Consider the following 13,287-nt stretch of genomic DNA (forward strand, 5'->3'; position numbering starts at 1 on the left):
CTGGGCTTTGAACTGTCTGCTCGCTCAGCCCCTGCAACCAAGGGCCTGAGCTAACTATGTTTGCCCCGCCCTGATCCAGGGCCTGGGCTCTGAACTATTCACTCGCTCAGCTCCCTGCAACCAAGGGCCTGAGCTAACTGTGTTTGCCCCGCCCTGATCCAGGGCCTGGGCTCTGAACTGTCTGCTCGCTCAGCCCCTGCAACCAAGGGCCTGAGCTAACTGTGTTTGCCCCGCCCTGATCCAGGGCCTGGGCTCTGACTGCCTGCTCGCTCAGCCCCTGCAGTCAAGGGCCTGAGCTTTAACTGTGGTTGCTCCGACTCTGCACTAAAGAGCCGGAGTTTCGGGACTAACTGACTGCTTGTTCCCACAGTAGTGAGTCGGTGTGGCTCCCCTCCTGTCCGGAAGGGTCGAGCCCCGGCTAGGACCTACTACAGGCCAATGTACATGGCAGAGGGGCATTGCTGGCACATGATGGCATATATCACATTGGTTGATGTACAGTTGAACGAGCCCCTGATGGTATGGCTGATGTGATTAGGTCCTATGATGATGTCACTTGAATAGATATGTGGACAGAGTTGGCATCGGGGTTTGTTACAAGGATAGGTTCCTGGGTTAGTGGTTTTGTTCAGTGATGTGTGGTTGCTGGTGAGTATTTGCTTTAGGTTGGGGAGTTGTCTGTAAGCGAGGACAGGTCTGTCTCCCAAGATCTGTGAGAGTAAAGGATCATCTTTCAGGATAGGTTGTAGATCTCTGATGATGCGCTGGAGAGGTTTTAGTTGGGGGCTGAAGGTGACAGCTAGTGGTGTTCTGTTATTTTCTTTGTTGGGCCTGTCTTGTAGGAGGTGACTTCTGGGTACTCGTCTGGCTCTGTCAATCTGTTTTTTCACTTCAGCAGGTGGGTATTGTAGTTTTAAGAATGCTTGATAGAGATCTTGTAGGTGCTTGTCTCTATCCGAGGGATTGGAGCAAATGCGGTTATATCTTAGAGCTTGGCTGTAGACAGTGGATCGTGTGGTGTGTCCTGGATGGAAGCTGGAGGCATGTAGGTAAGTGTAGCGGTCAGTAGGTTTCCGGTATAGGGTGGTATTTATGTGACCATCGCTTATTAGCACAGTAGTGTCCAGGAAATGGACCGCTTGTGTGGATTGATCTAGGCTGAGGTTGATGGTGGGATGGAAATTATTGAAATCATGGTGAAATTCCTCAAGGGCTTCTTTTCCATGGGTCCAGATGATGAAGATGTCATCAATGTAGAGCAAGTAGAGTAGGGGCGTTAGGGGACGAGAGCTAAGGAAGCGTTGTTCTAAGTCAGCCATAAAAATGTTGGCATATTGTTTAAGTGTTTTATCGAGTTGGGGCTTTTTAACCATTTATCCAAGTACATGGCAGTGCAGATGTGTAGTTGAATGCACAGTGCACAGAAGGCAGAACATGAATGTTGCATCATGGGATGGATCCCTGCAGTGCTGCAGGACTACAGACCTGACTCATCTCCTCATCCTAATTGGAGTACTATGCATGCAGTGAACAGTCTCTGAACTCTGGTGGATACACCACTGGTGGAGGAGGAGATGGCTCAGGGTGGACACTGGCAGCTGGTTACTTCTGGCAGCAGGCAGTGCTCCACCCTTGCTCCGAACCCTCCTGCCGTGGTTATAGGTAACCGTTATGCTCTTCTTGACACAGGAAAGAAGGAATCACTCCCTACAGTAAAGGAGGAGAAGCCTCGTACCCCTAAGGCTGGAAAGTCTGCTGCCACCACTGCGAATAGGAAACGTAGGGTAGTGGTGGTCGGAGACTCTCTGCTGAGGGGGACGGAGGCGCCCATCTGTCACCCTGACATTTCATCTCGGGAGGTATGCTGCCTGCCGGGGGCCCGTATCCGAGACGTTACGGCGGCATTGTCGAGGATTATCCAGCCCTCTGACTACTACCCCATGCTACTCATCCATGTGGGCACAAATGATACTGCACGGTGTGACACTGAGCGGATCAAGAGTGACTACAGGGCTCTGGGAGTACGGGTGAAGGAGTTTGGAGCGCAGGTGGTATTCTCTTCAATTCTTCCTGTCAAAGGTAGGGGCCCGGGCAGAGACAGATGCATCATGGAGGTGAATGCCTGGCTGCGAAGATGGTGTCGCCAGGAGGGCTTTGGCTTCCTAGACCACGGGATGCTATTCGAGGAAGGACTGCTAGGCAGAGATGGCGTTCACCTTTCGAGGAGAGGAAAGACCCTATTCGGACACAGACTGGCTAACCTAGTGAGGAGGGCTTTAAACTAGGTTCGACGGGGACAGGTGAGCAAAGCCCACAGGTAAGTGGGGAACATGGAGACCGGGGAGATGGGTCGGAAACGAGAGGGAGCGTGGGCTATATTGGCAGAGAGAAAGGAGAGTCAGGACAAAACTGGGAGGAAAGATCAAACCAGTATCTTAGATGCCTATATACAAATGCAAGAAGTATGGGGAATAAGCAGGAAGAACTGGAAGTGCTAATAAATAAATACAACTATGACATTGTTGGCATCACTGAAACTTGGTGGGATAATACACATGATTGGAATGTTGGTGTGGATGGGTACAGCTTGCTCAGGAAGGATAGACAGGGGAAAAAGGGAGGAGGTGTTGCCTTATATATTAAAAATGTACACACTTGGACTGAGGTAGAGATGGACATAGGAGACGGAAGTGTTGAGAGTCTCTGGGTTAGGCTTAAAGGGGCAAAAAACAATGGAGATGTCATGCTAGGAGTCTACTACAGGCCACCTAACCAGGTGGAAGAGGTGGATGAGGCTTTTTTCAAGCAACTAACAAAATCATCCAAAGCCCAAGATTTGGTGGTGATGGGGGACTTCAACTATCCGGATATATGTTGGGAAAATAACACAGCGGGGCACAGACTATCCAACAAATTCTTGGACTGCATTGGAGACAACTTTTTATTTCAGAAGGTTGAAAAAGCTACTAGGGGGGAAGCTGTTCTAGACTTGATTTTAACAAATAGGGAGGAACTCGTTGAAAATGTGAAAGTAGAAGGCAGCCTGGGTGAAAGTGATCATGAAATCATAGAGTTTGCAATTCTAAGGAAGGGTAGAAGGGAGAACAGCAAAATAGAGACAATGGATTTCAGGAAGGCAGATTTTGGGAAGCTCAGAGAGCTGATAGGTAAGGTCCCATGGGAATCAAGACTGAGGGGAAAAACAACTGAGGAGAGTTGGCAGTTTTTCAAAGGGACACTATTAAGGGCCCAAAAGCAAGCTATTCCGCTGGTTAGGAAAGATAGAAAATGTGGCAAAAGACCACCTTGGCTTAACCACGAGATCTTGCACGATCTAAAAAATAAAAAGGAGTCATATAAAAAATGGAAACTAGGACAGATTACAAAGGATGAATATAGGCAAACAACACAGGAATGCAGGGGCAAGATTAGAAAGGCAAAGGCACAAAATGAGCTCAAACTAGCTACGGGAATAAAAGGAAACAAGAAGACTTTTTATCAATACATTAGAAGCAAGAGGAAGACCAAAGACAGGGTAGGCCCACTGCTTAGTGAAGAGGGAGAAACAGTAACAGGAAACTTGGAAATAGCGGAGATGCTTAATGACTTCTTTGTTTCGGTCTTCACCGAGAAGTCTGAAGGAATGCCTAACATAGTGAATGCTAATGGGAAGGGGGTAGGTTTAGCGGATAAAATAAAAAAAGAACAAGTTAAAAATCACTTAGAAAAGTTAGATGCCTGCAAGTCACCTGGGCCTGATGAAATGCATCCTAGAATACTCAAGGAGCTAATAGAGGAGGTATCTGAGCCTCTAGCTATTATCTTTGGAAAGTCATGGGAGACGGAGAGATTCCAGAAGACTGGAAAAGGGCAAATATAGTGCCCATCTATAAAAAGGGAAATAAAAACAACCCAGGTAACTACAGACCAGTTAGTTTAACTTCTGTGCCAGGGAAGATAATGGAGCAAGTAATTAAGGAAATCATCTGCGAACACTTGGAAGGTGGTAAGGTGATAGGGAACAGCCAGCATGGATTTGTGAAGAACAAATCATGTCAAACCAATCTGATAGCTTTCTTTGATAGGATAACGAGCCTTGTGGATAAGGGTGAAGCGGTGGATGTGGTATACCTAGACTTTAGTAAGGCATTTGATACGGTCTCGCATGATATTCTTATCGATAAACTAGGCAAATACAAATTAGATGGGGCTACTATAAGGTGGGTGCATAACTGGCTGGATAACCGTACTCAGAGAGTTGTTATTAATGGTTCCCAATCCTGCTGGAAAGGTGTAACGAGTGGGGTTCCGCAGGGGTCTGTTTTGGGACCGGCTCTGTTCAATATCTTCATCAACGACTTAGATATTGGCATAGAAAGTACGCTTATTAAGTTTGCGGATGATACCAAACTGGGAGGGATTGCAACTACTTTGGAGGACAGGGTCATAATTCAAAATGATCTGGACAAATTGGAGAAATGGGCTGAGGTAAACAGGATGAAGTTTAACAAAGACAAATGCAAAGTGCTCCACTTAGGAAGGAAAAATCAATTTCACACATACAGAATGGGAAAAGACTGTCTAGGAAGGAGTACGGCAGAAAGGGATCTAGGGGTTATAGTGGACCACAAGCTAAATATGAGTCAACAGTGTGATGCTGTTGCAAAAAAAGCAAACATGATTCTGGGATGCATTAACAGGTGTGTTGTGAGCAAGACACGAGAAGTCATTCTTCCGCTCTACTCTGCTCTGGTTAGGCCTCAGCTGGAGTATTGTGTCCAGTTCTGGGCACCGCATTTTAAAAAAGATGTGGAGAAATTGGAAAGGGTCCAAAGAAGAGCAACAAGAATGATTAAAGGTCTTGAGAACATGACCTATGAAGGAAGGCTGAAAGAACTGGGTTTGTTTAGTTTGGAAAAGAGAAGACTGAGAGGGGACATGATAGCAGTTTTCAGGTATCTAAAAGGGTGTCATAAGGAGGAGGGAGAGAACTTGTTCACCTTAGCCTCTAAGGATAGAACCAGAAACAATGGGTTTAAACTGCAGCAAGGGAGGTCTAGGTTGGACATTAGGAAAAAGTTCCTAACTGTCAGGGTGGTTAAACACTGGAACAAATTGCCTAGGGAGGTTGTGGAATCTCCGTCTCTGGAGATATTTAAGAGTAGGTTAGATAAATGTCTATCAGGGATGGTCTAGACAGTATTTGGTCCTGCCATGCGGGCAGGGGACTGGACTCGATGACCTCTCGAGGTCCCTTCCAGTCCTATAATCTATGAATCTATGAAAACTCCTTTGAGCACATGGATTGCAATTGGTTAGCTCTTGCCCAGGCCTTACAAGGTAGTGAAAGAAGCTCGTGGCATTCTCCTGCTCCTGCATTCCAACAGGCTGGCCCACACATTGTTCAGAGCACCTTTTCCCAAGCCAGCCAGGAAACTGCAGTCCTGCATCTAGCTTCAACATGTAAATGAGGAAGTCACTGCTGAAGCAGAGGTGACTTCCACAATTGTCTGACAAATGTTTCTGTGTACTGTAGCCTATTAGGAAGATAAAAGTGTGAGCCTCAAAGTAATTACAGTATTCTACATTCCAGCATATCAATGAATAGTGAATTTGCATATTCTTGAGAAATACCCTGTATTCCTAAGGGTTTTTTCCTTGCTCTAAATAAAATCGCAGTGCTTTGTTTTGTATTCTAGTTTTCTTTAATGACCATAGGGGAAAAAAAAGTGGCAAAGTAAATACACAAAGTGTTCAGTTACAAATAATGTCACCTTTAGGGAAAAAAACATCCCTGATTGGTTCAGCAAAATGGCCCTAAATCACTTATGAAAATATAATAGAATAATTTCCAAATGGATTTCTCATTCAAGATAGCTCTATGTGCAAGCCTGTCAGCTCTTATACTTTAGTTTGACCTGCTTTGTAAAAGGATATTCTGAACTGCAAAATGTAATGTCAACTTGCATTAAATCTTTGACAAACGTAGGTGCTCATTATTCAAACAGTGTTTCCACTGGCATATTCTATTTATCCTCTGCTTCTTTGCTGAAGGTTTAGAAGTTTCCAATTCCTTTGGAAGACTATGCACTTTTGGGCCCTTTTTCTGTTTCAACGATCTTTGAAAAGAACAATCAACAGCCTAATGTTGAGTGCTTTCTGAACAAATATTCTAGCTTTTAAAAGTTTTTTTAGGATAGCATTATTATGATCATGTTGTGTCTCAGTATATGCTGAATATTTTATGGAATTAACAAGTTTATTATAATATTTTAATACATTTCCATTATTTATATTCTCCTACAGTATCCAAAATCTTGCTTTTTGGGGTGATCAAAAACAACACTGAATGAAATACCACAGTTTAAATAGATATGTTCACTTATTACTTGTATATGACAACACGTCATCATCGCTGCTTAATTTTTAACAGAGAAAGGAAGAACTAAACAATAAATGGTGCATGAGTTAGTGCATTTTGATTGTGTCCAGAAACTGAGCAGTAATATTGTGTATGTTGAATAATGTTGCATATAGTCTACTAGCTGATCCATGGCAAAATACTCAATCAATAGGAAGAGTGGCCTTTCTAAAATGTCTTGATTAGGAAGGAATTAATTTCTATCATCCATCAAAAGTTCTGCCAGAATAACACAGCTGGAGAAAAAATATTATCTACTCAGTTTGCATTTAAAACAAATAATTTCTAAAGCCAATGTTCAAGAGCAACTTCAGTTTTGTACAGAACGTGTCCATGTGGAACTAAGTAACTATTCCTTTGGGGACAAGGCTGTGACTTTGCCAAGGCTACAGGGAGGGGGCAATGTGTAGCTGTACTGCCCCAGGAGCACACCAGGGAAAGAGAAGTGACCCTGAAAGAGGGGAAATAGTTTGCTATTGGCTCATACTAACAGCAGACTACTTCCCCCTCTGCAACAGCTCAGCTCTGCTGGCGAGAGCGTGGAGAAGCTGAGTAATGACCGTTGAGTCTTTACCCACTTCCTGTCCACAAGCATTGGGGGGGGGGATGGGGGAGCATGTGTCCACAGGAGCCTGCTCTCCTCCCCCTGTGCTCAGAGCAGTTATGTGGGCAGTCCACTCAATGAATCAAGGGGCCATCTTAAATCCCCTTAATTCCCTACATGGATGTATAGGGTAAATGACAAGTTTCAGAGTAACAGCCGTGTTAGTCTGTATCCGCAAAAAGAAGAACAGGAGTACTATGAGAATCTCACCCTTGATGATTGGGAACTAGAGTAGTTTGACTCCTTTGTATTTCATGAAAAAAGAATGAGGAGTACTTGTGGCACCTTAGAGACTAACAAATTTATTTGGGCATAAGCTTTCGTGGGCTAAAACAAAAGCTTTTGCCCAAATACATTTGTTAGTCTCTAAGGTGCCACAAGTACTCCTCGTTCTTTTTGCTGATACAGACTAACATGGCTACCCCTCTGAAACTTGTATTTCATGGTTATAAGTCAAGCCAATTGATATTGGAGAATTTACTGTAACTGCCCTCTGGATTTACACCTTGGCACTCCCACCCTTTTTCTGAAGGCGTGTTCTTGTTTGTTCGGTCAGAACCAGTGGTTCCTCTACAATGGTTGCTGAATAATTTTGTCCTAGCAGTTCAACTTCCAGCTTCTGTCCAACTTTGCTGAGTTCTGTGGGGACATATGCAAAAGCCAGACTCTGCTGGGTACTGTAGCTGTAATTTCCAGATGTGGTATTGCCAACAACCTGAAAAAAAAAACAAACCCAAAACATCAATCTTTTATTTCCAACACTCAATGGGTTTTGTACCATACTAACTTCTACTTTTAAAAATACATCTTGCATTATTTTGAATACTTTAAATATTTTTATATCCCTATGTAGCGAGGCGACGACTCACTCTGTGGCGCCTCCTGCTGGTCGTCCAGGGAATTAGCTCGCCAGCCTCCAGAGCGCCCTCTGCAGGGAGCGCCATCTGCAGGCTGGTGTCTCACCTTGCTGCTGGCTCCAGTGTCCCTCCCGGACCCTGGTGCCCCTTCTCTTGGCGTTCTGCCCCCTGCAGTACCCCACAGTCTCGCTGGGTCTCCCCTTCCCAGGGAACCCCCAACCTCTTATCCCCACCTCACCTCAGTCTTTGGCTACTGCCAGTCACCATCTAGCCCCCCGCTCACTGGGGCGGACTGCAGTATAATTGGCACTCATCATTGGTAAGGAGGGTTTGGAGCCTCTGCCTACCCTTGGGCTGGCCCTCTGCAACCCCAGTACCCTTCTTGGCCTTTAACAAGGCCTGCAGCCTGGGGGTTTTCCAGGCCAGAGCTCCCCAGCTCCTCTGGCCTTTCCTCAGCCCTGCTCCACTATAGATACCCTGCTCAGCTCCCAGCAGCCAGGTCCATCCCTCTCAGCATCTAGAGAGAGACTCTGAGCTCCAGCCTAGCAGCCCCTTTATAGGGCCAGCTGTGGCCTGATTGGGGCGTGGCCCAGCTGCGGCTGCTTCCCCAATCAGCCCAGGCTTACTGGTTCCCTGCCACAGCCCTCTCACAGGGCTATTTTAAGCTCTTCAGGGCAGGAGCAGGGTTACTGCCCTGCTACACCCTAACATCAACAGTCAAGTATACATTGTCTCATTTGTTTCATACAGTTCATAGCAGTCTCTATTTTTGGTGCTATCAGGTAAGTTGGGAATTTCTTACTCCCAAAGAACCACTGGAAAAATCACCAGCAGGATGCTAAATTCCTATTATATTTGATTAAGATCTTACCTGAAACAAATGCTATTTACATTTTATATTCATGCTGAGTATTTTTATTAACTGTTAATGACTGTTTCAACATCTACTCTGTACTTAGATGGCCTCGTGGCCTAAACTTTGGTTTGTGGTTTTGTTCTTTTCTTCTATGCAAATAATTTTGAAATATACTGTAAGTAGAATCCTGTACTTGCAAGAGGATAGAATGGGTGACCTAATACTGTAGGTCTTTTCCATTTCTCAGGGCAGGTCTTCACTACGGGGGGGGGTCAATTTAAGATATGCAAATTCAGCTACGCGAATAGCGTAGCGGAATTCGACGTATCGGAGCCGACTTACCCTGCTGTGAGGACAGCGGCAAAATCGACCTCCGCGGCTGCCCGTCGACGGCACTTACTCCTACCTCCGCTGGTGGAGTAAGCGTGTCAATTCGTGGATCGATTGTCGCGTCCCGACGAGACGCGATAATTCGATCCCCGAGAGATCGATTTCTACCCGCCGATTGAGGGATTCAGAGATTCTATATTTAGAGATTCTACATTTCAAACTCTGGTGTACAATTAGAACCTGCCATGCTACATGGAAATTCAAAAATAGTATTATTGTCCCAAACTGTCCTGCTCCAGTAAAAGTAACCTGAAACACAAAGTGGGATTCCAGTCCTAGAGAATGAATTTTAGTTCCTTGTAAAGTGATGTACATTGTACAGTACTTACTCTGCCATTATGCCACACACTTTCATTTCCCTCTGGATCAATGTTAGCTGTTTCCAAGGTGAGATACACCAGTCGCCGTTTAAGCCCCTTTTCTTTAATCTGCTTCAGTGCTTGCTTTCCTATGAAGTCTGCTGGCTGAAAAAGTAGAAGATAATGATGATGAATGATTATACAAGCTCTGCGACAAGGTTATAGATGCAAGTATTTAAATTTGTCTTCACTTATTTTCTTGTCAATTAAACATTATATAAAAATACAGATTAAATCAAACCTTTTGGCAAATATTATTTCTTGTCCACAAACATGACACAATCAGATATTTTTTCCTCTTTTTTTGTCTAGATCTGAGACCTATAAGACCCAGTATTCCAATGATGGGAGAATTACAGGTGCAATAAAATCCAGCATACTGCAGAAGTGGCTGTTTAAACTGGCCCCATTAGTAGTCTGAGCCAGAATGCCAGTACCTCTCTCAGGATTCAATGAAATAATCTAGGCCATTGGCACATCATTACACAGACCTCTGTGGCCCTGCCTCTCATTGGGATCCTGCATCCTCCTTGGACACAAAAACCATCTGCAAGAGTGACAATAGCCCACCGCATTCCTCTTTGGTCCCTCTGCTCTAAGAGGTGGAGGTAGCATTTTCCTCCCTACCCACTAGGGTGTTCTGTGTGAGGGTGTGTTTTCCTCCCCACAGGATCTAATACTTCATGGGATAGGGTAGCACCTCCGCTGCCATATCCTACCCAGTATCATCTGAAGCCCTCTTCCTCAGCTTCACTAAAGAGGAACAGCAGCTCCCCTGATTCTCACAGGTAGATCAGGGATAAAGCAGTGCTCTGGGGGGGGGGGGAGGGGCTGCGCACTCTGGTGGATCAAAGCAAGTTCGATATAACGCGATTTCACCTATAACGTGGTAAGATTTTTTTGGCTCCCAAGGACAGAGTTATATTGAGGTAGAGGTGTAGTTTCAGTGCCAACTTTGTCTCCCTTGTTACCTGGGACCACACTCTGACCGGAACCCTATACATCACACAGAAATATGTAGTGGCTGAATAAATAAACATATCATTACAGAATCAAGCCTTTCCTGCCCATGCTGATGTATTATTGGATGTTCAGACTGAAAACTGTCAAAGAAAAGTTCCATGACTGTTTTATTAAAATAGATAAAAAATTCATATCTTTAGATCTCCATGTAATAAAATAGTGACAAAAAGATGGGGATCTGCCAGCACTAAGCTCTGAACACCAAATCGACCCCACTGTGACCATCTTCTTTGCTGGATCATCTTTAAATTTCCCATGAGAGAACTGTGACCCACAGTTTGGGGAATACAGTATCTTTGGCTATCCCTCAATGCGAGGATGATGTCTGCCAAGGGGGGTCTTTGGTGGGTTTTTAAGTGGCTGAGGAGCCCAATTTGTGCCCTGCAGATTTTCCCACAGAAGTGACAGGTGTAATCTTGGAGGAGACAGTTGTTGGCTGGACTGTTGTGCCCTTTCTTTCCTCCATTGTTGCTTCTCTGTCTCACGAGCATGTCTGTTCTCCTCAAAGTGAGCTGTGGCTTGGTGTATGGTGTGGCACCACTGTGTTCTGTTCTGTGCTACGTCCTCCCAGTTTGTTGGGTTAATGCCTCTCTTTTTAAGGTGTACTTCCAGTGCCCCCTCAGAGCCCTTCTTCCCTGACTTAACAGAGAGAAGAGTACTTGCTTTGGGAGGCGAGTATCAGGCATATGTACACAGTGGCCAGCCCAGTGGAGTTGGTGTTTCATGACTTCTGCTTCTATACTGCTGATGTTGACTGCAGAGAGAAGGCTGATGTTAGTGTGTCAGTCTTCACAGCTGATCCTGAGAATCCTTCTGAGGCAGCACTGTTGAAACCACTCCAGCTGCTTGAGATGTCATCTACAGGTTACCCAGGTCTCACAACCATAGAGAGGGGGGGGGATGACAAGTGCTTTGTAAACCAAGATCTTGGTGCCTGTTTGCAGGTCCCTATCATGGAAGACTTGTTTGAGTAGTCTTCCAAAGGATGCGCTGGCACAGTGAATTCTGTATTCAATTTCTGTGTCAATGCTGGGTGTTCGGGGGAGGTGGCTGCCAAGGTATGGAAAATGGTCCACATTTTCCAGGGGTTCTCCGCTGATGGTAATTTGTGGAGTACGAAGAGTAGTTTGTGCATGTGAGGGCTGGTAGAGTACCTTGGTTTTCCTGATATTGAGAGAGAGACCCAGGCTGTGATAGCTATCTGCAAAAAGATTTATGGTACTTTGCAGGTTGGCGTCTGTGTATGCAAGAATGACACAGGATCAGTGATGCCAATTCTCCTGATCTTAGATTTTGTTTGGAAACGTCAGAGATTCAGGAGTTTGACCATCCATACGATACTCAATCCTGATTCCATCAGGGAGGCGGTCACAGATGAGAATCAGGATCAGGGCAAGTTAAATGTAGAAGAGTGTTGGAGCAATGACACAGCCCTGCTTGACACCAGTGCGAATGATGAATGGTTTGGTCTTTGAGCCATTGCACAGAATGGAGTAGTCTGATGATGGAAATTAATTTCTATGGACAGCCAAACCTACACAGCACCTTCCATAGGGCATCACAATTGATAGAGTCAAAGGCCTTGGTTAGATCGATGAATGCCATGAACAGTTCCTGGTGTTGCTCCTGGGGGAATTCTGCGGATATGCTGAATTTATGTCACCCCCGCAGATTTCTCTGCTTTCCTGCAGAAAAATGACTTTCTGATGGGGAAGCAAAGGGAAGCCACAAGAGTGGTCATGTGACCCTCCCCAGCAGTATGTTTTGGGTGCCCAGGGCAGCTGGCAGACAGGTAAATCACTGTGGGGCAGAGGATGGGACTGGGGAAGACCCGAATGGTGGTTCCTACCGTGTGCTCGGCTCAGCTGCTAGCCCCAGCTGGGCTGGGGAGGACAGAACTTCCCCTTCCTCTGCACAGCATCCGGGGCTGGGTCAGACCCACCCCTGGATTTCTTCCCTGGCTGCAGGAAGCTCTGCAAACTCCCTCCCACCCCACTTCCTGCACCCATTGCTCCTCATCTGCAGGGGGAGGGATCCCTGTACAGGGAGCTGCTCCCGCATCCACCCAACCCCCGTGCATCTAGAACCCCTCATGCCCACCGAACCTCACCCCTCTGCACTAAGAAACCCTTGATGAGCTCCACTCCCCCTCCACCTAGATCACCCCAATGAGCCACCTGCATCTGGATCCCCACCTCAACGAGCCCCAACCAGCTGCACTTGGATCCCCACCTCACTGAGCCCCACACCCCCAGCATCTGGACACCCCACACCCAGACCCCCCCACTGAGCTCTATCCCCCCCACATCCAGATGCCCTCCCCCGTTGAGCCCCAACCACCTTCACTTGGACCTCCCTGCAGAGTCCCATTACCATTACACCCAGAACCCTACAACAAGCCCCTGTGCATCCAGATCCCTCCCTGCCCCTGGATCCCTCACTGAGCCACCTGCACCCAGACTACCCCACACAGAACCCTCTCAACCCACACCTGTATCCCCCCACATAACCCCCTCCACTCCTGGATCCCGCCTTGCTGAGTCTGCCTGCCCACTCCTGGTGCACCTGGCACAGAGGGGAAGGGTCCTGGGGTGTTTCTGGGGCTGACCTGGTCCTTGTGCTATGTCAGGGTTGGGTGCAGCCAAACCGCTGAATCCGTGTCCTGGAGTCGGGGAGCTGGATGGTGATCTCCCACCTCTCCAGCGGCCTGTGTTCCCCAATGCCATGCTGGAGCCTCCACATGTATTTATTTGATAAATAAAATTTGCAGAATTTTA

General features: G+C 46.3%; 1 protein-coding gene across 2 annotated transcripts in view; it reads right to left on the reverse strand.

The window, feature by feature from the left end:
- Positions 1-5,791: 5,791 nt before the first annotated feature.
- DMGDH (dimethylglycine dehydrogenase) overlaps positions 5,792-13,287 on the reverse strand; it is an 89,980-nt gene continuing 82,484 nt past the window's right edge. For both annotated transcript variants that reach the window (XM_054032038.1, XM_054032039.1), the window contains exons 15-16: positions 9,458-9,592; positions 5,792-7,740 (exon numbers count right to left, since the gene is read on the reverse strand). In XM_054032038.1, the coding sequence (XP_053888013.1) occupies positions 7,525-7,740; positions 9,458-9,592 (351 nt within the window). In that variant the 3' untranslated portion in view covers positions 5,792-7,524. The remainder of the gene's footprint in view (positions 7,741-9,457; positions 9,593-13,287) is intronic.

Source organism: Malaclemys terrapin, chromosome 6 (genome assembly GCF_027887155.1).
Source record: "Malaclemys terrapin pileata isolate rMalTer1 chromosome 6, rMalTer1.hap1, whole genome shotgun sequence".
Taxonomy (NCBI): Eukaryota; Metazoa; Chordata; order Testudines; family Emydidae; genus Malaclemys; species Malaclemys terrapin.